Source organism: Pleurodeles waltl, chromosome 12, assembly GCF_031143425.1.
Source record: "Pleurodeles waltl isolate 20211129_DDA chromosome 12, aPleWal1.hap1.20221129, whole genome shotgun sequence".
In the NCBI taxonomy this organism is placed as follows: Eukaryota; Metazoa; Chordata; class Amphibia; order Caudata; family Salamandridae; genus Pleurodeles; species Pleurodeles waltl.
Genome location: NC_090451.1, coordinates 677,334,595 through 677,361,284, shown reverse-complemented (window position 1 = coordinate 677,361,284; position 26,690 = coordinate 677,334,595). Strand labels below are relative to the sequence as shown.

General features: G+C 45.9%; 1 protein-coding gene across 1 annotated transcript in view; it reads right to left on the bottom strand.

Moving 5' to 3' along the window:
- LOC138267234 (extracellular calcium-sensing receptor-like) overlaps positions 1–26,690 on the bottom strand; it is a 61,474-nt gene that overhangs the window by 17,243 nt on the left and 17,541 nt on the right. The window contains exons 3-5 of the mRNA XM_069216089.1: positions 16,657–16,813; positions 14,045–14,336; positions 2,083–2,901 (exon numbers count right to left, since the gene is read on the bottom strand). Coding sequence (XP_069072190.1) covers positions 2,083–2,901; positions 14,045–14,336; positions 16,657–16,813 — 1,268 coding nt within the window. The remainder of the gene's footprint in view (positions 1–2,082; positions 2,902–14,044; positions 14,337–16,656; positions 16,814–26,690) is intronic.

Genomic DNA, 26,690 nt, shown 5'->3' with positions numbered 1-26,690 from the left:
ATAGAGTGGATGGTGCTGTGCATGTAACAACTTAATGGTGCTTCTTTATGCTATGTTGTGCCACGACACTTCTGTGCTTTATTGTCCAGAGCATTAATAGTGATTTACTTACTGGGGACGGATCTGGCCATTTTACTTTTTGTTCAGGAGAGAATCCCTTTACCCTATTTTGCATTAATTGTTCATCATTTTGGTGTGCCAGAAAGGGCATTGCACATTTTTCACTATTGCCTGTGAGATACTGAGGGCTAATTTCTAATTTTTACTTTAGCTTTTTGACACTTTGCTTTTCTAAATGTCACGCTATTTATAGGCGCTGTGTTTTATTTTAGAGGGGACTAAAGGCAGCATGATCTTTTTATTTAGAGTTTATTATTATTTCTGTTATATGACAAATGTGCTACTACACCATTTTCTTAAAGTTAAATTGCATTATTGCATTTTACTAACAAAGTCTGTACACCTGAAATGTTGATGCATAGAAACATGGAAGTCCAACTGATATCTTAGTTCACAACGAATCTGAGAAAGGTGAAAAATGTTGCACCTTATGGATGTTTAGTACACTGAGATTTCTTGAGGTTGTTTGCGCATCTTGTTTGTTTGATACATGTGTTTGTTTCCATAGTTACTTGGATTTTACTAGGTTTGAATGCTCGGGTCATTCTTATCAATCGATGTGGCATTTTGTAGCTCTATTACTGTAATCATTCAGTTAGAAACTATTCCTAAGAAAACAGGTATTTGTTCGAGTTAGAGCTATTAGCGTTGTAAACTCCTAATCGGACTTTTCTTGCCACACAAATAGAAATAAATAAAAAGAATACGATCGCGCTATGTAAAAACCAGTGCAATCACACTGCGTGGAAAATAAATGAGTGCAGAAACCAGGCTGAAAACATGGAGCCTCATAAGTTTTCAGTAGGTGGCCGGTGCGCTCGAGGAGGGCTAAACACCAGAAAAGGCATGACATAAGCATGCCTTTCACTAATGAAATCAAGTGGATTTTAAAAGGCAATCCAACAAACCAATGAAAGTGACAGGTGTGACATGGGCGTGGTTACAAGCCCAAAGAGAGATTACAACAGGGATGGAGCGCTTGTGCACTCGGCCCTAAAAACGTATTCATAACCCAACCTGATCTTTTCATTGCAGTGTGAGTTTATCAGGTATGTCCAAAAATTTCTCTTGGGGCTCCCCCATTAAATCATTATTGGAATCCGGGGACCCCCCACTTAGTTATTACTGAAAGCTGGGGACCTAGTCTGTTAAAATTATTTCATTTTCTCAGCAGTCACGGACCCCCTGAGGAGAAACCTCTGTCCTAGGTTTCAGGAAGCCAGAAACTGATGATGCAATTAGGCAAATGCCACTTTTTCGCAATAACTATAACAGTGTATGAAATTTGTTTTGACATATTTATGCAAAATTTTATTTCATTGTGTGTAATTGCCCAAAATGGTAATCTGTCATTTAGCACTATGTGTATGTCCTGTGTCAATGTTTGACAAAAAGATGCATTTCCCACAAAAGAAAAATAGTGCCTAGACTACACCTGCTGCGAATAAGAGCTCCTTTCATTCTGGTTGTTTGCGTTATTCAGGCGTCACTATGCTTTAATTTTTCCCCGAATGGTGACATCTATACCTGATATGACGTACTGACATAATTTTGGTTATTGACAAGTGCAATGAGAAATTCTTAAAACTATGCACATTGGGCCAGCATTATTTAAATTTTGCAGAGGCCTAAGTAAATGTCCATTTACCCTGTAAATAGAAAAAAAAACTAATTTGTGAAATATGGCATAAGCTTTCTAAAAGCAAAGTTAAACACTCTGGGCCTGCTGCAATTCACTCTATTGTAAATGTGCCCATGATTGACACTATCAGAAAAACTACATCACCATGGGGTGACTATTTTAAATGTGTCATTGATCAGTGAGCCATATTGCAAATTGTGTGCATTGAAACATACACAGCAGCCTCCAGAGGAAAATACCTAATTGAAGAGCTGTGATGTCTGGTCATTTAGACCTATTTTAAGGTAGATAGGCACTATTGCAGAGTTGAAGGCGCTTACCTGCCATGGTTGTAACAACCTAGTGTCTGCACAGGATCCATAATGGAACGGGCCTTCCCCCTGCCTGCAAGAACAAAGATCATGGAGAGCCAACGCAATGGCATAAACTGCCCGGTAAGAGTTGTAGGTGATTCTTAAATTGTTTGCATCATAAAGTCTAGGAAGACTAGCTAGTGACTCGGATCCATTGCACAGCCCAGTCTTGTTCCTCCAGAAAGAGACTTGGTCCATCCATAGACACTTGAATTCTTCTTTCCATAATTCTTTGATAAATATGTCACCTGGAGATATTTCAGGACGAATGCTAGTGTAGTACTCTTGAAAGCCTGGCATCTGTCCATGGTGGAGAGCAAAGCCAAGAGTGCCAGCAAGAAGGTTGGTGTACTTTTCCATAGAAAACAGGATAGAAGTGGACCAGGCTTCACTGGCGATCCAAATCTTGTGGCTTACATTCTGCCATACTAATTCATTTAGAAGAGGAACCAACCCTGCATCAAGGGAGAAGATAACAATAGTGTTGGCAGTAGAGGCTTTGATGATTTGGACAATATGGAAGGCATTCCTGTCTGCTTGGCCTAGGATTATACTTTCAGAGAAGGCGATGCACACTCCAGCTTTGAGAAGCTCATTCTTAACAACTTGAATGCCTTGTTGACCATAGTCATTGTCATCCGCCAAGAGGCCCACCCATGTCCATCCAAAGCGGACTACCAACTGAGCAAGCCCAAGGGACTGGAACTCGTCACTGGGGACTGTCCGGAAAAATGAAGGAAACTGGTTTCGGTCACTAAGTAGTGGACTGGTTGAAAAATAACTGATCTGTTTAGAAGTGGAAAAATAGAACATATTTTGTGTTTGAAATGGTCTTTGTGTATCTGCTGATTATGCAATACGTGAATAGTTTTATGGTGGGTTTGTGATTAGTCACATGGACATTTAATATTTTCCCATATACAGACTAATGACTTCATTACACATGAACAATAGCTTCCTAAAGCATTACACACTTTGGCCAAGCCAGTTCCATCTCATGATTATTATTATTATTATTATTATTTTTAAGATTGATCAATGTCAGTGATTAATGAGCTGTCTTCTCTTGCACCACGTTTGTGTCTGGTCCTGTTTAGTCTCTGACCTGTGATGAAACGACTTCTTTGCTTCTATCTCTTTTTTATTTTATTTGCTTTTCAGGCCCATCACACATGTTGGGTTCCACACCATTGGCTGTAGCTTACTGCTTAATTGAACTTGTTTGAGATTTACAACATCTCTAGACTTTATGTTCTCCATGGCAGCACTTACTTTGTTAATGTGGATACTAGACTGTTCCTGTCACATCCTGCAGGATTTCATGGACTCAGCAACTGCTCATGACTTTAAACTGTACCACATACTTTGGATTCCCATTTTCTTTCATGTGTATGGGGGAGTGAGGTTGAGAACCTGTAGCCTTGTATTTAATTCACAGCACTGTTGCATAGATGGAGACAATAAATTATTTGTGTACGTTTCAGCATGATTTTTCAATAGGGATTTTATACGTACTATGTTCTGTGGGTCAATTCTACAGATGAGCTCCAAGTAAGGGTTTTTGAATTTATATTTTTAGTTGCCAAAAGTAAATGCACATCTTCGGGCCCATTTCCAGGTGTTGTGTCTGCCTATCTTCATTTTTTTTTAAAACCGGAATGCAGACAGAATGCCCTGAAGCCAGAGAATTCCTTGATCTGGTTAGTGCAAGAAATGAGGAATTCTTGTGCCGTTCATCACTGTAAGGGGACAGACAATTTAATTTCTTTAATGGTACTAGCTTTAAGGGATATTCCAGTGCCCATCCACTGGCAGTGCATGGAATTAAATTTCAGAGCCCGGGAGTTTGTGCAGAGTGCCTAACTGCTAGAATGCCAGAGGGCCCTTCAGGCAGACACTGCACAAAGGCTTCCCTTCAAATAAACAACTAAGTCTCAAAATCATCTGTACCTACAGACCATCTTAGTCCTCGGTTATTCTAACTACCTTATGTTAAAATGTGTTCTTCTTGTTTAGTCCTCTACATGTGTAGGAAAGTGCAATTCTTTATGGCCAGACCCATGCTTTTCACCCCAGTGATGATGGCTATGACTTTAAAAGTGCAATGGAGCCTGCTAACCAGGACCAAGTACCAGTGCTCTCTCCCTAAAACATGATGACTGAGAATTGCCACTCCCATTTGGCAAGGACATTAACCCCCTTTTAGTTCCCAGGTTAGTGACCCCAGTGATAGCCTGGGCATGGGAGTAAAAGAGGTCACCAGGACCTGTAGCACAGTTTGTGCCACCCTGTTTGACCCAAGTAAACAGATGACAGTAGGCCTGCCGTTGCAGACTGCAAGAGTGTCACTATGTGTGGCAAGGTCAAAGCACTACATTTAATATTTGCCATTCACCACTAAGGTAGACCTCCTAAAGCCCAGGAGGTAGGATGCAGTATATTAAGAGCGTGGAAGTATAAGTGCAAGGTTATATGTCTCAATTGTGGCCTTTCCCAATAAAGGCTACTATAAGTGCCCTGTGGGCCATAGGCTAACTTGGGCTGGCACTTGGGTTTCCCGAGGTTGACAGCTTCTTGATGGCTCCGCTGAAGTATGTCATATTTGGTATCAAACAACTTGCCCCACTAAACCTGACTTTACTCCAAGTCAGATTTAGTGTGACACGCTCCCAGGTGGCTACCTTAGAGGGTGCCCACCTGGTTGCCCCAGCTTTTCCGTTGCCCCAGCTGGCAATTTGCAACTCCTACCACTGAGACGGGAATATGAGCTCCTGCCAGGAACTGTGAACACTCCCCGGAGTCAGAAACAAAGGCCTTCCTGGGCAGGAGGTGTCACCTCCCTCTCTGACAAGATGACTAGTAAAGTGGCACATCACCACCTCTGATATACAGGGAGTGCAGAATTATTAGGCAAGTTGTATTTTTGAGGATTAATTTTATTATTGAACAACAACCATGTTCTCAATGAACCCAAAAAACTCATTAATATCAAAGCTGAATATTTTTGGAAGTAGTTTTTAGTTTGTTTTTAGTTTTAGCTATGTTAGGGGGATATCTGTGTGTGCAGGTGACTATTACTGTGCATAATTATTAGGCAACTTAACAAAAAAAAATATATACCCATTTCAATTATTTATTATTACCAGTGAAACCAATATAACATCTCAACATTCACAAATATACATTTCTGACATTCAAAAACAAAACAAAAACAAATCAGTGACCAATATAGCCACCTTTCTTTGCAAGGACACTCAAAAGCCTGCCATCCATGGATTCTGTCAGTGTTTTGATCTGTTCACCATCAACATTGCGTGCAGCAGCAACCACAGCCTCCCAGACACTGTTCAGAGAGGTGTACTGTTTTCCCTCCTTGTAAATCTCACATTTGATGATGGACCACAGGTTCTCAATGGGGTTCAGATCAGGTGAACAAGGAGGCCATGTCATTAGATTTCCTTCTTTTATACCCTTTCTTGCCAGCCACGCTGTGGAGTACTTGGACGCGTGTGATGGAGCATTGTCCTGCATGAAAACCATGTTTTTCTTGAAGGATGCAGACTTCTTCCTGTACCACTGCTTGAAGAAGGTGTCTTCCAGGAACTGGCAGTAGGACTGGGAGTTGAGCTTGACTCCATCCTCAACCCGAAAAGGCCCCACAAGCTCATCTTTGATGATACCAGCCCAAACCAGTACTCCACCTCCACCTTGCTGGCGTCTGAGTCGGACTGGAGCTCTCTGCCCTTTACCAATCCAGCCACGGGCCCATCCATTTGGCCCATCAAGACTCACTCTCATTTCATCAGTCCATAAAACCTTAGAAAAATCAGTCTTGAGATATTTCTTGGCCCAGTCTTGACGTTTCAGCTTGTGTGTCTTGTTCAGTGGTGGTCGTCTTTCAGCCTTTCTTACCTTGGCCATGTCTCTGAGTATTGCACACCTTGTGCTTTTGGGCACTCCAGTGATGTTGCAGCTCTGAAATATGGCCAAACTGGTGGCAAGTGGCATCGTGGCAGCTGCACGCTTGACTTTTCTCAGTTCATGGGCAGTTATTTTGCGCCTTGGTTTTTCCACACGCTTCTTGCGACCCTGTTGACTATTTTGAATGAAACGCTTGATTGTTCGATGATCACGCTTCAGAAGCTTTGCAATTTTAAGAGTGCTGCATCCCTCTGCAAGATATCTAACTATTTTTGACTTTTCTGAGCCTGTCAAGTCCTTCTTTTGACCCATTTTGCCAAAGGAAAGGAAGTTGCCTAATAAATATGCACACCTTATATAGGGTGTTGATGTCATTAGACCACACCCCTTCTCATTACAGAGATGCACATCACCTAATATGCTTAATTGGTAGTAGGCTTTTGAGCCTATACAGCTTGGAGTAAGACAACATGCATAAAGAGGATGATGTGGTCAAAATACTCATTTGCCTAATAATTCTGCACTCCCTGTACAATCAGGCAGCCCCTCCAAAGCCCCCAACCCCTCTCCCCCCCAAAGAAAACAGCGCTGACCCACTGCCCACAGGCACATTTCCACCTGAGCAAGCCAGGAAATTAGGTAGTCAGGAAGCTTACACCCCCAGAAGGCTTGGTACGCTCCCTTGGGTGGGCTACCTAGTTTGTTTAGGCAAGCCTGGGTTCTGCCATTTTAGAAAGTAGCAGAATAGAGGGTTCTGGGGAGAAAAGTTGGCACACACTCCCATATTGAGGGAACCCGGCAGCATCTTCAATTACCCACCACATTGGCTCTGTTGTCAAGCTTTTGCATCCGCTTCCTCACCAGTACCATCGAAGTGGTAAAACTAGCATACGCAGTTCAGTGTTCAGCACCAAGGACAGCCAGGACCACTATGCAACGGGTTGTACTAGCCCGATAAACCTTGATCCAGGGACCCACACTAGCTTAACCTCCAGTGGGTTCACCTGAGCTCGACATCGTTATGACAGTCTCACAAGTGTGTTTTTCCAGCACCCGCAGCTTCTGTCTTCAGCACTCAAGACAGCTAGGACAGCACTCAACCGGGCCCTAGAAGCCACGTCAAATTGTACTGACTGCGCAACCCTGATCCTAGGACCCACTCGATCTGCAAGTGACCGCTTGTCACTAGCTGAACTTCCCATTGACAACAACATTACAGTTTAACAGCTGTGTATTGCACTGATTGTATATTTTTTCTTCTAAAATTCATAACTCCAGTTATACATATCTGATTGTGTTCATTTTGGTGTCTAAATTTATATAAAATTTGCTCTATTTTTATACATTCGTATAGGATTTTGTTTGAGGCATGTCATTTACTCATCGTCCATGTTGGTGCTCTGAAATGCTGAACACATGTTCCTCTTTTAAACCCTGACCACTTGGTGACACTACCAGGACTGAGCTAGGGATTTATTAGTATGATTCCAAAGAACTAAGGGCCTGATATCGATCTCAGAGGATTGAATACTCTGTCACAAACGTGACTGATATCCCATTCACTGTATTATGATCTCCATAATGGGATCATAATACGGCTGACGAGCTATCCGTCACATTTGTGACGGAGTATTCCCGTCCATCAAGATCTAAATCAGGCCCTAGATTTGGGGGATTGTGAGAGTATTGTATAGTGAGACCCACCCAGACTCACTGCATAATACTCCACTTTCCTACATGACTTTTGTATGAGTGAGTGAAGACAGCACAGGAATGTCTTGGTAGTTATTTATGTCATGCCTGCAACCCTGGGGTACATGCCACATAAAAAGCTGATATTTCCTCTGACAAGAAAGCAAATGTGTTATATATAGCAAGTTCTAATGATGATGCATTTGAATGATTTTAGACTAGAGAGTATAGTAAAGTACAATCTTGCCTGGCATGTTACCCCCATATTTCACTGTATACATGTTGTTTTAGTTGTATGTGTCACTGGGACCCTGCCAGCCAGGGCCCCAGTGCTCATAAGTATGCCCTGTATGTGTTACCTGTGTGATGACTAACTGTCTCCCTGAGGCTCTGCTAACCAGAACCTCAGTGGTTATGCTCTCTCATTTCTTTCCAAATTGTCACTAACAGGCTAGTGACCAATTTCACCAATTTATATTGGCATACTGGAACACCCTTATAATTCCCTAGTATATGGTACTAAGGTACCCAGGGTATTGGGGTTCCAGGAGATCCCTATGGGCTGCAGCATTTCTTTTGCCACCCATAGGGAGCTCCGACAATTCTTACACAGGCCTGCCATTGCAGCCTGAGTGAAATAACGTGGACGTTATTTCACTGCCATTTACCACTGCACTTAAGTAACTTATAAGTCACCTATATGTCTAACCTTTACCTGGTAAAGGTTGGGTGCTAAGTTACTTAGTGTGTGGGCCCCCTGGCACTAGCCAAGGTGCCCCCACATTGTTCAGGGCAAATTCCCCGGACTTTGTGATTGCTGGGACACCATTACACGCGTGCACTATACATATGTCACGACATATGTATAGCGTCACAATGGTAACTCCGAACATGGCCATGTAACATGTCTAAGATCATGGAATTGTCACCCCAATGCCATTCTGGCATTGGGGACACGGTTCCATGATCCCCCGAGTCTCTAGCACAGACCCGGGTACTGCTGAACTACCTTTCCCGGGGTTTCACTGCAGCTGCTGCTGCTGCCAACCCCTCAGACGGGTTTCTGCCCTCCTTTGGTCCAGCCAGGCTTGGCCCAGGAAGACAGAACAAAGGACTTCCTCAGAGAGAGGGTGTTACACCCTCTCCCTTTGGTAAAAGGTGTCAGGGCTGGGGAGGAGTAGCCTCCCCCAGCCTCCGGAAATGCTTTGATGGGCACAGATGGTGCCCATCTCTGCATAAGCCAGTCTACACCGGTTCAGGGATCCCCCAGCCCTGCTCTGGCGCGAAACTGGACAAAGGAAAGGGGAGTGACCACTCCCCTGACCTGCACCTCCCCTGGGAGGTGCCCAGAGCTCCTCCAGTGTGCTCCAGACCTCTGCCATCTTGGAAACAGAGGTGCTGCTGGCACACTGGACCGCTCTGAGTGGCCAGGGCCAGCAGGTGACGTCAGAGACTCCTTCTGATAGGCTCTTACCTGTGTTGCTAGCCTATCCTCCTTCCTAAGTAGCCAAACCTCCTTTTCTGGCTATTTAGGGTCTCTGCTTTGGGGAATTCTTTAGATAACGAATGCAAGAGCTCATCAAAGTTCCTCTGCATCTCTCTCTTCACCTTCTGCCAAGGAATCGACCGCTGACTGCTGTGGACACCTGCAAAACTGCAACAAAGTAGCAAAGACGACTACTGCGACCTTGTATCGTTGATCCGGCCGCCTTCTCAACTGTTTTCCAGGTGGTGCATGCTGTGGGGGTAGTCTGCCTCCTCTCTGCACTAGAAGCTCCGAAGAAATCTCCCGTGGGTCGATGGAATCTTCCCCCTGCAACCGCAGGCACCAAAAGACTGCATCACCGGTCCTCTGGGTCCCCTCTCAGCACGACGAGCGTGGTCCTTGGAACTCAGCAACTCTGTCCAAGTGACTCCCACAGTCCAGTGACTCTTCAGTCCAAGTTTGGTGGAGGTAAGTCCTTGCCTCCCCACGCTAGACTGCATTGCTGGGTACCGCGTGATTTGCAGCTGCTCCGGCTCCTGTGCACTCTTCCAGGATTTCCTTTGTGCACAGACAAGCCTGGGTCCCCGACACTCTAACCTGCAGTGCACGACCTCCTGAGTTGTCCTCCGGCGTCGTGGGACCTTCTTTTGTGACTTCGGGTGAGCTCTGGTTCACTCTTCTTCGTAGTGCCTGTTGCGGGTGCTGCTTGCTTCTGAGTGGGCTCTTTGTCTTGCTGGATGCCCCCTCTGTCTCCTCACGCAATTGGCGACATCCTGGTCCCTCCTGGGCCACAGCAGCATCCAAAAACCCTAACCGCGACCCTTGCAGCTAGCAAGGCTTGTTTGCGGTCTTTCTGCACGGAAACACCTCTGCAAGCTTCTTCACGACGTGGGACATCCATCCTCCAAAGGGGAAGTTTCTAGCCCTCTTCGTTCTTGCAGAATCCACAGCTTCTACCATCCGGTGGCAGCTTCTTTGCACCCACAGCTGGCATTTCCTGGGCATCTGCCCACTCCCGACTTGATCGTGACTCTTGGACTTGGTCCCCTTGTTCCACAGGTACTCTCGTCCGGAAATCCATCGTTGTTGCATTGCTGGTGTTGGTCTTCCTTGCACAATTCCCCTATCACGACTTCTGTGCTCTCTGGGGAACTTAGGTGCACTTTGCACCCACTTTTCAGGGTCTTGGGGTGGGCTATTTTTTTACCCTCACTGTTTTCTTACAGTCCCAGCGACCCTCTACAAGCTCACATAGGTTTGGGGTCCATTCGTGGTTCGCATTCCACTTCTAGAGTATATGGTTTGTGTTGCCCCTATACCTATGTGCTCCCATTGCAATCTATTGTGACTGTACATTGCTTGCACTGTTTTCTATTGCTATTACTGCATATTTTTGGTATTGTGTACATATGTCTTGTGTATATTTGCTATCCTCATACTGAGGGTACTCACTGAGATATTTTGGCATATTGTCATAAAAATAAAGTACCTTTATTTTTAGTATATCTGTGTATTGTGTTTTCTTATGATATTGTGCATATGACACCAGTGGTATAGTAGGAGCTTTACACGCCTCCTAGTTCAGCCTAAGCCGCTCTGCTAAGCTACCTTTTCTATCAGCCTAAGTTGCTAGACACCTCTTCAACACTAATAAGGGATAACTGGACCTGGTGCAGAGTATAAGTACCCCTTGGTACCACTACAAACCAGGCCAGCCTCCTACAGAAAAACGTAATTCGTTCTTAGGCATAGCATTTCCGATAGGCCATTGTTCACCTAGACTTAGCACATATTAAAAAACTCTAGAAAAACAGAATTAAAACAACAGGCCCAGCCCAGTACTGACTCGTGTTGTACATGTAACATGTGCAAACTGGCAAATTGTTGGAAGAGAAGAAGCAGGAATTGTGAACTTAATGTGCAAAGTGATAACTCCTAAATCTGCTGACGATTGGCCACTTGCAAGCCAGTGGCGAGAGATGACAACTGTAAACCAATGGTTGTAATGTGAAACAGGTGATTTTAAAATAACTTTCTGTCCTCTTACATCTTGGAATACACCATAGTGTCCTCACATCACTAGGAATATTTACATGTTACTCTGGGTGACCACCTCCCTCAAAGTCATTACAGATAGTTTCCAGTCCTGGATTTCTGTGTGATAACGTAATGCATTCTGGGTATTTTATTCTTGTTTTGCTTCCATTGAAATAATTAGACAATCACACCTGAAATTAAGGATTGATATGTAAAACGTTCAGTACTGGAGACAGTGTCCGTAATGACTGTATAAGTACACTCTCAATACCAGAAGAGGATGGTAGCAGACTCATAGTACTACAGTAACATTAGAGACTAGTTTAACAACGCCTTTTGATTAATACATCCTCTGTGAACAAAATACAATGACCCATGTAAGACTTATCCCAGTTCGCACTGGGGATGCCAACCCAGGTTTTTGAGTCAAGAGCTACAAAGCATAGCAGAGTGCATATTTCATTGGTGAATTCCACAAATAGAGATCCCTTGGCACCCGGAATACACTTTGGTGAGTATGAGAGGATTGATGGGTAACTTTGGAGAGACCACCAATGCACCTAGTTTCCCAGCTGTCGATAAGAAAATTATGTTTCTATAGTTATGTAAACTATAACTACTGACACCAGGAACCAACATTATTCACTTATAACACTCACGCTTGCATGCACACACGTGAAAGAGGGTCTCACATTACTATTATGTGACTACTTTTGGAAACAAATATTACAGTGAAAAAACTATCTATAGATGGATAAACATATACATCTATTTTCGTGCGTTGATTTCTAAGAGTTAACTTTGTGTGAAGTCAGTGGGGCCATTTTATATCCTTGACCTGATGATCGTGGGTGACGTGTTTTGAACACTAAATGAGCAGAAAAACATGTTGGCTGATGAGCATGTAGAGTGGAGTGGAGTAGAGGACTTTCATGTCTTTTAATGAGGAGATTGGGGCATACCAAGAAAGCAGTGTTGGGCAACCCGAAGGATCATCTTTAGTATCTATCTTATTATGGTGCAACAATGCATCACTTGGTGCAGCGGAAAAAGTCCCAATAGTATTTGAGACTGGCTGAGCTAGGATGTATAACTAAAAGACTGATGTAAACAGCTCCACAGAGGATTTCCCAAGTACTATATGGAGAAACCAACGAAGAAGAAAGACACTATGAATGTGAAGGTTTTACCACCTGTGTGGTAAATAACACATACTTAGGCATAGCATGAGCCATGATGGATTGTCATATCTGGTAGGCTAGCCCACATTTGCTTTATTTAATTGTTGTACCGAGGCTTAAAAAAACCAAAGTCGTGTCTTCAGGTTTGCAAGGTTGGGGAGCTCAGATAAAAAATTGTACACTTTTGATGGTACTGCAAGTTAAATTCTGCAAGCAGAACAAAAAAAGTTTAATCCCATTGCAGAGCTGTGGGTCAAACTCTTTAGAGGCAACACCTTAAAGTATCCTATTAGGCCCCTTGGTGGCTTTATATCATCAAGTGAGTGGAGTATAAAAATGTGCAATCAGCGCTATTAATGACCCCTGCTCTGACGTCAATTCTTTCCCAGAGTTCAAGGATTGTGCCACGAAAAGCCCTTTTTCTTAAAAATAACTTCTCAAGGTTTGTTTAAGAGCAGATGTTCCACAAGTCAAGTCTGTGGAGTGCACTCTGTTTCACAGGGAAAGCTCAGTACCCCTAGCTACAGTGGATAGTTTTGTACATATGCATACAGTAAATTAACATTTATACTAAGTTTTTTTACCAGTTGTCTATCGAGCTGATGCAAAGTAGAGTTTAAGGATCTTTACTTTGAGGCAAGGACTCCTTATCCTTCATGACCCTTTTCTTATGAAAATTGTGTAAAGTGATTGCATCTGTGTTGGTAACGCCTCAGGCCACTCCTGATTATGAAATAAGATGTAGCGAAGGCTTTAAGGGGATAAAGTATTCAAGACCTTAGGGGAATATTTATGAGCCCATTCTGCCGCAATTGCATCACTTCTTGCGATGCAGCAGCGGCGCACACCTTGCACTCATATCTGTGAGCCCATGCAAAGCCACTTTGTGTCTCTTTGAATGGCCTCCTAGATATGGATTAAGGCAAGGTAGTGCAAATCACTGCGTTGCATTACTTTGCGCAAGGCAGTCATTCCATGGGCATTGCAATGGGTGTTCCCAAGCAATACCCTTGGATTTGGACTCATCCCCAGATTTACTAGAGCTTGTAGACCTGGGGATGCACCAAAACCTTATGCCCCCGCCGTGGGGGTGCAGTTAAGAGAAATATCTGTATTTTGCCTTGTTTTCTTCTCTTTCTATGCGTGGTGCCACTTCCTGCAAAAAAACAATCCTGAATGCAACGCAGACACCCTTGCACCATGGTGCAAGGGTTCCTTGACACTAGGCTGTCAAATTAGCTCCAGCGCAGGGGGGAAAGGACAAGAATGCTCCATAGGCCATAGATATGGCACATTCCTGTTCTTTTGCCTTTGACACAAGGCGGGGCAACAAGGTGACGAGCTATGCTGCCCTGCATCAAAGGCCCATAAATATGAACTTTAGTACTTCCACTCTTGTGAGTCTTGCATGCAACAATGTCAAAACTTGTAAAGCTGGCCTCAGAGCCACAGGAGTCAAACACCCCTCCATGTGACAGAGTTCAAGTCACTCAGCAGTGCAAAGTAACCCATCTTTCTCACATAGTTCCTCATCGCTCCTGCTTGTGTTACTACAGACGGGTACATGTGTTAAAGTTCCACACTCACAGCCCACCGTTCCAAATGTTCTCACCTGAGGGACTCGGTAAAGGCCCAGCAACCGAGCCATTAAAATGGAGTTGGAGGATCCTGCATCGCCTACAATGCCAGCAAGAGGTGGGTCTTTCCGGCACCTGTAGTTGGGAATAGGCTCTGGTTGTCCTGTTATCATCCAGATGGTGCCCTGCAGGGCGCGTTGGCGCATGACACATGAGTCATATATCCAGTAGCCCAGGCTTACATTAGGCAAGAGTTCTGGATTCTGGTTTATTTCCTCAATGGCAAAGGTCATTGCCCGAAGCCACTGGTAGTTCTGGGCACTGAATCTGAAAGACACAGAAAAATGAGTAAGTTAAATATTCACCTAAGAGCTAGATCTTTTTTAATGTTGCCTTAAAGTATTAGTGGAATGTGAATGCTAAATGTGCAAGTGCATCTTTCTATTGCCCGGGGAATGGGGTCCCCGGGACCGAAATTGGCCAAACCAACTCAGACACTCACACACACACTTACGAACTCACACACCCACTGGCAGACCCACTCAGAGACTCACCCACCCACACTCAGATCCAAAGGCTCACTCACCCACTCAGAGACCCACTCAGATACTCATGAACCCACTCACAGACCTACTCAGATGCTCACGCATCTACTCACAGACCCACTCAGACTCACTCACTCACAGACCCACTGATAGACTTATGCACCCACTCACAGACCTACTCAGAAATTTACGTACCCACTCATAGACTCACTCAGACTCTCACACATATGCTCACAGACCCACAGAGACACTCACACACCCACTCACAGAGACACTCTCACACCCAGACAGCCTCTTACACCTACTCTCACACCCAGACAGATGCTCTCACCCCCACTCTCACAGCCACATAGACCCTCTCACACCCACTCTCACAGCCACATAGACCCTGTCACACCCACTCTCAAACCCTGACAGACACTATCATACCCACTCTCAAACCCAGAAACACCCTTTCACACCTATTCTCACACCCAAAGAGACAGGCCATGCGGCCAACTCCTGCCACACAAGGACAAAAGCTGTGCCTAGCGGGGTTGGGTGGTTAGGGGGGTTGGTCACAGGGTCTGGCCGTGCATGGTGGTGGCTGGATAAACATATAGTAATGAAAATTACTTTAGGTTAAAAAAAATAGAAATTCACTGAAAAAATCAAAGGTTACAGGGACGTTATAGGTTCTGAATTTACTTACACAAAACCAGAGAAATTCAGCAGTTACAGTTAGTTATTTCAAGTAACTATAAGTCGTGGCCTAAGGTAACTATAACTCGCGCCCTCACCATGCACTTCTAATTATCTCAGATATTACATCACTCATGACAACTTTTATAACGTCATTAAAAATATAAATGAAATACTAGAAGTCAAATTATTGATGAAAATACTGTGCTTTGTGAGGCCGCGAGTTATAGTTACCTTAGGCTGCGAGTTATAGTTACTTGAAATAACTATAACTTCAGAATTTCTCTGGTTTTGTGTGAGAAAATTCACAACCTAACGATAGCGTCCTGTAATCTTTGTTTTTTTAAATGAATTTCTATGTTTTAAAAAAAATTATTTTTCCTAACTATAACATCTCCGTAACCTTTGTTTTTTTCAGTGAATATATGTATGTGTGTATGTATATATATATATATATATATATATATATATATATATATATTTTATATATATATTTACATGACAACTTTACATGTGGCTTTTTAACTTTTTGTTTTTTTAAACTTTACATTTCTGTTGCATATGTTTGAAAAAAGAAAACAAAAAGTAATAAAAATAATTGTTGACTTGCCAAGGCCAGGCCTTTTGGCGTTGCTTATTTGGCTTTGTAGTGGCTGAGTGTTTGCCAGTCGGACATTAGTCAGGTGTGCTCTTTTTGAAAGCCTAACCGTTTTTGCACGAAATGGCCAAGTGAACTGCGCAGTTGGCCATAGTTCTGATAATCGGAGTGTCAGATCAAAGGACAGTTTTTCCAAATTGATCTTTCAAAATGTTATGTCTCCTTTTGTATATATTTTCTGCTGCCAGTTTGCAAGATATATTACCAGTGTAACAATGATATATGGGATGAAGTACGTGCCGTAGAGTATAAAGATCTTGCAAGTCATTGAGAAGTTCCATAAAGTTATGGAGGAACGAAGCCAAAGGCTGAGGTCCTTTATAAGTTAATGGCACTCCAAGGTGACCTGCAATATATTTATAATGTAGTTCAAGAGGTACATATTTCTTATAATAATATAATGAATGCTCACACCATCACCCTTCTGACACACCGCTTAATTATTTGGTGAGTTACTCTTTAACATGAACTAGATAGGATGTTTCCAGACAAGACGACGATAATTAATTACACAAAATACTCCGTTGAACCCAAATTAAAAAAAAAAAAAAAAAATAGAACAGTGCGAAGTTAACTGTTTACAATCCCATTAGAATAATTTGAAACCCCTGCTACAGAATGAGAATGGGATTGAAAAGCTAGGCTGGTGTTCTTCAATAAGAGAGACTTTGGTACTCCAAACTATTGCACATTTTTGTTTGCATTTTACTAAAAGATCATGATCAAATATTTATGTTATATAATTAAAAGTAATATATCTTACACTTGGCAGGTGATGGGGGCTGGTTTTTCCATGAAGGGGTCGGATGAAGTTTCTGGGTAAACTCTGTCAGTATGGATGGGAAAAATGCCTCCGATAAGGATATCTCCATTGCTGATACTTCCAAACGTATTGGGCATACATAGCTGGCACATGGCATCTGGAGGCAGTCCAACAAAAGCAGGCATTAGGCATGACACTATGATGCATAGAGGCAGAGCCCGGGGTAAGAGTGGCCATCTGTCCATCATCAGAGATGTCCTCTTGTTTGGTTTCAGGTTGGAAGTCTTCACAAGGCGGCAGGGAGGTTGTTGTACATTCATAGGGAAGCCGGCTTGTGGCCGGCTCTTAAGGGGTGGTGCTGACATGCCCTCGAGATGACTGCAGAATGCTTTATTTGGAGATTAGTTATAAATTGTTTTACTGTCTATCCTTCCTTAAAACATGCTATACGCATGATATATACTCAGCCAACCTTCCGCTATTCCAAAGCTGATTACGCTTCTGATGGAGGGACTCTTTCTCTAGATAGGTTTCTGTAGTAAAATCAGTCTAAAAAGAGATGAAGAGTTTAACACAAGGCACAGTCTACAAAATTAAACATTGGGGCCAATACATCACCTACTGGTGCTGTACTGGTGCATGTTGCTCTGCGGTCCATTGTCACAGTCCTACATTACTTATGGATTGTCTGCTTTGCTACTTCCCTGGTGCTGCACTGCTGCCCATTTACCAACATCACTGAACTGCGGAGGTACGTGTGTTGGAGCAGTGTTGTGGTGGTGGTGCAGAATCTGTGCTGTGGTGCCAATATACAATCTGACTTGATGGTATTGTTGGATGAAAGCAGTGATGTACATCTGAGCTGGTCAGGTGCTTTGGAAATTCTGCTGCTTCAGTCCTTCGAAGTTTTGTTTGCTTGTTTCATGTCTTATATGTTGCGCCTATTACAGACAGCTCTTGTATTCTTGGCATTGTTAGTGAGATCACTTCTTTTAAATCATTTGTATTCCCTGAGGGAGAAGGAGCATAATTATCGGTAAGGGTAATGCCTTAGTTAGTTGCAAAGTTAATGGTCCCTCTCAGAGGTAATGCTCAGAGGTGCCTAGTTCTTAGACTTCATTTTGATTTAATTGTCAGTCTTAAGCTTAGACTAACCCACTCATTCTCTCTAGAACACTGCCAGTAGTTTTACTGCTATAGGTTGTTTTCAAATATTTGGTTCGGATAAAATAATTAATGGGATCTGGACATTAGGATTTTGAAATAGGAGAATTACATAATCCTGATAAAGCATAACAAACTCTGAAGTGCAAGGATTTGGTACTTACCTCCCAATTAGATGTATTCCATTAATAATCAATCATCTATATTAACAATTAAATATTGCAGCTGTGAAGCAAACTAAAAAATGTGAAACTGTTACAATATGTAATGTCAAAATCTGGGTTGTATGAAAAATTCAAACTATGGTGGTCATTATGAACACGGTGGTAACAACCACTGTGTTCATGCTGGAGGTCAAAACACTGACTGCCAGCGACCTCGGAACCCCGACAGCCAACTTATGAACATTTGTTTGGGCCGGCAGGCAGAAACATTGTTTCCGCCTGCCGGCTCACAGAAAGGCCCGGCTGGGACATTGACGGCGGCTCCATATGCCTCTGTGCGGCAGGTGCAGTTGCACCTGTTGTGCAGCTCACTGCCCAAAATCGGGCAGTGACCTGCACGACGGGGCACTGCACTGGGGCCCCTGCACTGCCCATGCAAAGTGCATGGGCACCCCCCTCCACCAGCCTTTCCGCGGCAGCCAATGACGGCATGGCGGGCCAACCCGACATGTTCGTAATGAGGGCCTATATCTTAAATCCAGCTTTGGAAATAAAACAGTGCCGTGATGAGCAGCCAGTAGCTAATTTGTTCAGGTGGATGCTGTGCGCCCCACAAGCACTATTTTTAGGGCATCAGGACCCTTTTGATCCCTCTCATGGCTGGCGGTTGGCTGGCCCATTTAAATATTACATAGGCGGTGTAAGGAAATGCCTTCCTTGGCATGGTTACCCCCCTGACATTTTGCCTTTTGTTGATGCCAGTTATGATTGAAAGTGTGCTGGGACTCTGCTAACCAGGCCCCAGCACCAGTGTTCTTTCCCTAAACTGTATCTTTGTTCCCACAATTGGCACAGCCCTGGCACACAGATACGTCCCTTGTAACTGGTACCCCTGGTACCAAGGGCCCTGTTGCCAGGGAAGGTCTCTAAGGGCTGCAGCATGTCTTATGCCACCCTGGGGACCCCTCACTCAGCACATGCACACTGCCTCACATCTTGTGTGTGCTGGTGGGGAGAAAATGATTGTCAACATGGCACTCCCCTCAAGAGTGTCATGCCCACCTCACACTGCCTGTGGCATAGGTAAGTCACCCCTCTAGCAGGCTTACAGCCCTAAGGCAGGGTGCACTATACAACAGGTGAGGACATATGTGCATGAGCACTATGCCCCTACAGTGTCAAAGCCAAACCTTAGACAATGTAAGTGCAGGGTAGCTATAAAGAGTATATGGTCTGGGAGTTTGTCAAACACGAACTCCACAGTTCCATAATGGCTACACTGAAATCTGGGAAGTTTGGTATCAAATTTCTCAGCACAATAAATGCACACTGATGCCAGTGTGGGATTTATTGTAAAATGCACCCAGAGGACATCTTAGGGATGCCCCCTGAATACCAGTCCGACTCCTAGTGCTAGGCTGACCAGTTTCTGCCAGCCTGCCACAATCAGACTTGTTTCTGGCCACATGGGGAGAGTGCCTTTGTCACTCTGTGGCCACGAACAAAGCCTGTACTTGGTGGAGGTTCTTCTCACCTCCCCCTGCAGGAACTGTAACACCTGGCAGTGAGCCTCAAAGGCTCATACCTTTTGTTACAGCACCCCAGGGCATCCCAGCTAGTGGAGATGCCCACCCTTCCGGCCACTGCCCCCACTTTTGGCAGCAAGGCAGGAGAGGATAATGAAAAAAACTAGGAGGACCCACCAGTCAGGACAGCCCCTAAGGGGCCCTGAGCTGAGGTGATGCCTGCCTTTAGAAATCCTCCATCTTGAGTTTGGAGGATTCCCCCAATAGGATTAGGGAAGTGCCCCCCTCCTCTAAGGGAGGAGGCACAAAGAGGGTGTAGCCACCCTCCAGGACAGTAGCCATTGGCCACTGCCCTCCTGACCTAAACACACCCCTAAATCTAGTATTTAGGGACGACCCAGGAAATCAGATTCCTGCAACCTACACAAAGAAGGACTGCTGACCTGAAAGCCCTGCAGAGACGACAGAGACAACAACTGACTTGGCCCCAGCCCTACTAGCCTGTCTCCAGACTCAAAGAACCTGCAAAGTGACGCATCCGACAGGGACCAGCGACCTCTGAGGACTCAGAGGACTGCCCTGAAATTGAAGGACTAGGAAACTTCTGAGAACAGTGGCACTGTTCACCAACAGCAACATTTTTGCAACTTTAAAAGAACTCACTCTTCCCGCTGGAAGCGTGAGACTTCACACTCTACACCCGATGCCCCCTGCTCGAGCTCCAGAGAACTAACACCACAGAGAGAACTCCCAGACGACTGTGACTTCGTGAGTAACCTGAGACGACCCCCGCACCGCCACAGCGATGCCTGCAGAGAGGCTCCACCTGCCCGCGACTGCCTGGTAACAAGGAACCCGACGCCTGGACCAAGCACTGCATCCGCAGCCCCCAGGACCGAGAGGAACCAACCTTCAGTGCAGGAGTGACCAGCAGGCGGCCCTCTTCCTAGCCTAGTCGGTGGCTGGCCCGAGAAGCCCCCCTGTGCCCTGCCTGCATCGCCTAAGTGACCCCAGGGTCCCTCCATTGGTTTCCATAGAAAACCCAACGCCTACTTTGTACACTGCAACCCGTGCCTGTTTGTGTCCCCTCCAGGGCTCTACAAAACCCCCCGGTCTGCTCCCTGAGGACGCAGGTACTTACCTACCAGCAGACCGGAACTGGAGCACCCCTGTTCTCCATAGGCACCTATGTGTTTTGGGTCCTCCTTTGACCTCTGCACTTGACCGGCCCTGTGTTGCTGGTGCGGAGACTTTGGGGTTGCCTTGAACCCCCAACGGTGGACTGCCTATGCCCAGGAGACTGAACTTGTAAGTGCTTTACTTACCTCAGAAACTTAACCGTACTTACCTCCCTCAGGAACTGTTGATTTTTGCACTGTGTCCACTTTTAAAATAGCTTGTTGCCATTTTAACCTATACTGTGTGTACTGCTGCTTTAATTCAAAGTTCCTTACTTACCTGTGTGGAGTACCTTGCATTTTATGTAATTACTACAAATCTTGAATCTTGTGGTTCTAAAATAAATTAGGAAAATATATTTTCTATATAAAAACTGTTGGCCTAGAGTTAAGACTTTGAGTGTGTGTTCCTCATTTATTGCCCGTGTGTGTACAACAAATGCTTAACACTACCCTCTGATAAGCCTACTGTTCAACCACACTACCACAAAATTGAGCATTAGAATTATCTAATTTTGCCACTATCAACCACTAAGGGGAACCCTAGGACTCTGTGTACACTATCTCTCAGTTTTGGATAGTATATACAGAGCCAACTTCCTACAGGCAGGACCAATGGCCTTTCCTTCCAGGACAACAGACCCGCTCAAGTAAGGCTTTCAGTTTCACAGTGGGTGCTCTTAGCTTCACAGCCTGTGTGCATGTCACATCATCATCAACATGGGAATGTTTCAGTGCCTGTGAACCATAAAGACTAATCCTGAAAACACACACAGGATGACCATTTTAGTGTAGTGAGTAGTAATGACGGGAACCTTTAGGTTCCCTAAGGGACTCGATAGAACTGTGACGTGAGTGTTTGGGTGTGATGACTAGATTTCAGTTTTAGAATGTTGAGTTTGAGTTTGTATGCAGAGGAATAAAGACCTGTAAGATCAAACTCCATGTGTGGAGCACCCGGGCTCGGAAGGATGCTAGAACAGGCAACGCCATAGGGGATACGTAACCCGAAAATCCTACTGTGCTCTCCAAGAGAGTTTGCAGTGGTCCAACAAACTACTTGTGCATGCCACACATGTCAAAGTGAAGATCGACGTTTGTCATATGTGGAGTCACACCACTATTTCAGCCAGTGCCGAGCTTTCAAAGAAGACAAAGGCCATATAGACACATTTATGTAATATTGGTGTTAGAAATGGGGTTTCTGGTTGGCTAGGGTATGCACCTCAGCCAGGCAGAACTTACCCACTCTAGTCAGGGCAAGGGAGTTACACGTCCAAGATAACCCCTGCTCACCCCCTTGGTAGCTTGGCACGAGCAGTCAGGCTTAACCTGGAGGCAATGTGTAAAGCGTTTGCACAACACACACAACACATGTGACGCAATATCCCCCAGAAGTTTCACACGGGGGTGAGCACACTAACCGCCCCTCCCAACCAGGTCAGAGTTTACCCCCTGAACCTGTCTATCTAGTCCAGGGACGACACCCTTAGACTGGACCATTGCCCAGCGAACCAGGACTTCCTTGGGAGCACACCTACCCCCTACCAGATCAGAGCTTACCCCCTGAATCTGGCAATCCAACCCAGAGTCACTACCCTGCGGTTGAACCACTGCCTGGCACACCAGGACTTCCTTGGGAGCACTCCTACTCCCCATCAGGTCAGAGTTTACCCCCTGAACCTGATCATTCAACCCAGAGTCACCACCCTGCGGTTGAATCGTTGCCTGGCGCACCACGACTTCCTGGGGGGCACACCTACCCCCCACCAGGGAAACACCTTCCCAAAGGGCCACACAAGAGTCTGGCTGGCGCAGGTCTCCTGACCTCTGCCCATCTGACAGAGTCTGGATTCCCCCCAGCCCAGAAATGGTCTCACCAAGGTCATTCCTGTGGGGCTCTGCTCTTAGAGCTGACCCCTGACCCTCCAGGTTCTCCACTGGGGCCCGCAGCCCCCTCTCAACCCTATGCCTGGATTTCCCCCTCCTCTGCTGTAGAGCGAGACTACCAGACACCAGGACCGGCGGAACGCTATCACCAGCCACCCGCCCAAGCCCTAATGACAAAATGGTATCCCTCTGAACAGCTGGCCCTACGGCACAGGCTAGGCTCACCTCCTGGCGTTCACTCATGGAACCCTCCAGGACCTGGAACTGGAGCTCGGGTACCCTGGGCCACAGCCCAACCCCATTCCCTCTCCTCTGAGACTGGACATGGGGTGCCTTACCCGCCCCAATACACTGGGACCTACCTGGGACACAAGCCTTTCCCACCACACCTGGTTGGGAAACACCTAGACCACTCTCATTAGGAACACCCCCTAATGCCACACCAGACCCTCTGGTACGCAACCAGAAGTCTGCCTCATTTGCAAGCTCCCTGGGGTCAGAGAGCTCACACACTGACAAGTGTTGGCGTAACTCTGAAAAACAACAACGAAGCAGGTGCTCTCTGACAATCAGATTAAACAGCCCTTCAAAATTGTTTACTGTGCTACCCTTCACCCATCCATCCAGTGCAATGCAGCAATCCTCCACAAACTCCTCCCAAGACTGGTGGGACAGTTTCTTACCACCCCTAAACCTTTTTCTGTATTCCTCAGGGGAAAAACCATACTTCACAATCAGTGCATTCTTTACCGCGGAGTACCCCTCCCTGTCACTCTCTTCTAGAGTCAGTAAGGGGTCCCTCCCCTCCTCAGGAATAAAGCTCCCCAATCCTTCTCAGGGATCCTGCGCTCTACCAGAGCCCTCTCATATTCCTTTAACCACTGACGTATGTCACCCCCCTCTTGGAACCTAGGTACCAGATCTATGGGTATGTGAGGAACATCTTTGCTATAGCACTGTACATTGCTGCCACCACTGGACTCCACCTGCAGCGCTGGTGAGTCCAGAACCTTCAGACTGCGCTCTAGAGCGAGTCTTTTTCTGGCAAAGGCCCTCTCTGCCTCTGCCATCCTCTCCTGTACTAAGGCCTTCTCTACCTCAGCCCTTCTCTCCTCAACATCTAGGTGCGCTAACTGTAACTTCAGGTCCCTCTCTTCCCGCCTATCTTTTAGCTCATCAGGCGTCAAGAAATGAGAGGTAGCCCTGCTTCTTACACTGGACCCAGCAAGGGACTCCCTATCACTGGGGCCTTCCCTGTCAACTGGTGTCCCCAACCGGTCATTCTCACCCTCCTGATCAGTCTCTCTACCACTCTCTAGGGATGAGGTCTGGGAGCCCTCCCATTGGGAACCCTCGCTACTCTCAGGATCCTCTGGGTACTCCCTAAGCACACTCCCTCCCTGGGTATATGTCACAAACCTTTCAAAGAAATTCTGAGATCTCCTGAGGTCCCCTTCTAGAGGCAGCCCTCTCTCTCTACAGAACCCCTCTAATTCCTTCTGTGTGTAAAATGGCAGGTCCTCTAAATCAAAGGTAAGCCCCATCTTGAAAAGGCACAAATAACTCAACTGTGACAACCACCATACCCAAGCATGAGAACTGAAAACAGGAAAAATGACCAAAGAGAGAAAGTTAAGAGAAGCCAAACATGTGATGGTCTAAACGCAATCCTCGTAGTGGAATAATGAGTCACAATGGTATTGTGCAAGCGCAAGTCCTATCCTCACCGCTGACAACCAATGTTAGAAATGGGGTTTCTGGTTGACTAGGGTATGCACCTCAGCCAGGCAGAACTTACCCACTCTAGTCAGGGCAAGGGAGTTACATGTCCAAGATAACCCCTGCTCACCCCCTTGGTAGCTTGGCACGAGAAGTCGGGCTTAACCTGGAGGCAATGTGTAAAGCGTTTGCACAACACACACAACACATGTGACGCAATATCCCCACCACAAAGGAAACACAACACCAGATTATATGAAAATATACTGTATTGTGCACAAGGCAATTATCAGACCAAACATCACATATCAGTACTATCCTGCTACCTTAGCAGTTGTCAGAACGTTACACATTAGTTACTCTGCAAACTAGCAGTAGTCACACATAACACACAGGTTACTCAGTATTCTGCAACATAAGCAGTAGTCAGGAAACACGTTATCACATTAGAACACTTGTCATAAGAATATCATAAAAAGCCCATAGTAGGAACATTAGAAAACCTATGGCAAGTTAGGGAAACATATTAGCAAGTCATGCCCATAAAAGGAACATTTGCACACATGTATAAAAACATGAAACGCTGGTAGGTAATATATGAATCAAACAAAAGTCTGTAGAAAGAACTTTGGATTGCAACTATATTGGTCCTTTAAACAGTACCTGGTTGGATGAAGGCACCTCCAGTTCCTAGAATGCGAACAATGGGGCCCCCGGCGCTCCTATGCGCAAAACGGGGGCCTCCCTTATACTCTGGGGTCAGAGGAGGGTGACATGCACCCCCTCTCTTTTATAGACAGGCCCCTTCGGGGACCGTGATTACTGGGGGCCCCCCAGGGCTCAACCGGCCCTCACGAGGGGGGCCAAAGCCAGCAAAAACAACTTAGGGCAGGAGGGGGGCACCACGCACCCCCTCCGGTTTAATGACAGGCCCCTCCCGGGACCCGCGATCTCTGGGGGCCCCCCCGGGCCTCCACTGGCCCTTCCACCAAAGGGGGGGGCCACAGTAATGCCCGTTTTACCTAACAGCAGAAAAGGAGCGTCCTGCTCCTAACGCAGAGGCCAGGGCGAAGGGGGCACGCCCCGCGCCTTCCCCTGGTTCTGACGTGAAGCCACAAGAAGATTGGACCCCTCCTGGGGCCCGAGCAGACACTCGCCTGCACCCGATGCGGTGCGCGAGTGTTCTTCCAGCTTCCTGGGCCGCTGTGGTGATCTTATTTAAAGGGGCACAATGCAGCAAGGAGCCTACGAGCTCCCAAGGCTCCATAAGCGCGCTGCCATCAGTGCTATTGCAGCCGCAACCACGGAGAAGCACCCCTCGTGAAGAAATGGATGCAGGGGTCAGGGGCCACAGCACCCTGCCCCTGGGGAGCAGAATCTTAAGATAAGGTCCTCAGGTGGAGGGCCCAGCTACAGGCCAGCACAAGGGAAAGGCAGCAAGCGGCAAGTCCTTCACAGTGACCAGGCAGGTCAGCACAGCAGCAGCAGTCCATGGCGGTTCCTGGTGAGTCCTTTCAGCCTTTGGTGTCCAGTTCCAAGATGATTCCAAGAGTCTTTTACAATGGTAAGGAGAGGAGGTTCCAGCCAGTTACAACTGGTTCTGGTAGTGCCCCCCTCTCTCCTTTCAGCACAGGCTCCAAACATCAGTGGGGGGCTAACAACCCTATTGTGTGAGGCCAGGGCACAGTCTTTATAAATGCAGGTGTGCCCCGCCTCTCCCTTCTCTCAGCCCAGGAAGACTATTCAGTATGCAGATGCACCTCTGTGACACCTCCACCCTCCCTGTGTACAGGCTTTCTGAAAAGTATGCACAAAGCCCCAACTGTCACTCTGCCCAGATGTGGATTGGAGTCAAGCTGCAAAACACCAGAGTCATAAGCACAGATAAAAGCACACTTTCTAGAAGTTGCATTTCTGTGATAGTAATAAAAAATACACCCACACCAGTAAGCAGCATTTATTATCACCATCACAACCATACCAAACACGCCTACGCTACCCCTCATAAATCAGACAATACCCCTTACACATAAGGCAGGGCATTTCTATTGCAATCCTATGAGAAGGCAGCACTCACAGCAGTGAGACACCAAGTTAGGCTGTTTGTCACTACTAGGACAGGCCATGCAATATGGCACATGTCCTGCCTCTCTACATACATGGCACCCTGCCCATAGGGCTAGCTATGGCGTACCTTAGGGGTGACTCACATGTAGTAAAAGGGGAGTTCTGGGCCTGGCAAGTAAATTTAGATGCCAGGTCCCTGTGGCAGAAAACTGCGCAGACAGGCCCTGCGCTAGCAGGCCTGAGACAGGTTTGAAAGTCTACTTCAGTGGGTGGCGCAAGCAGCGCTGCAGGCCCACTAGTAGTATTTCATTTACAGGCCCTGGGTA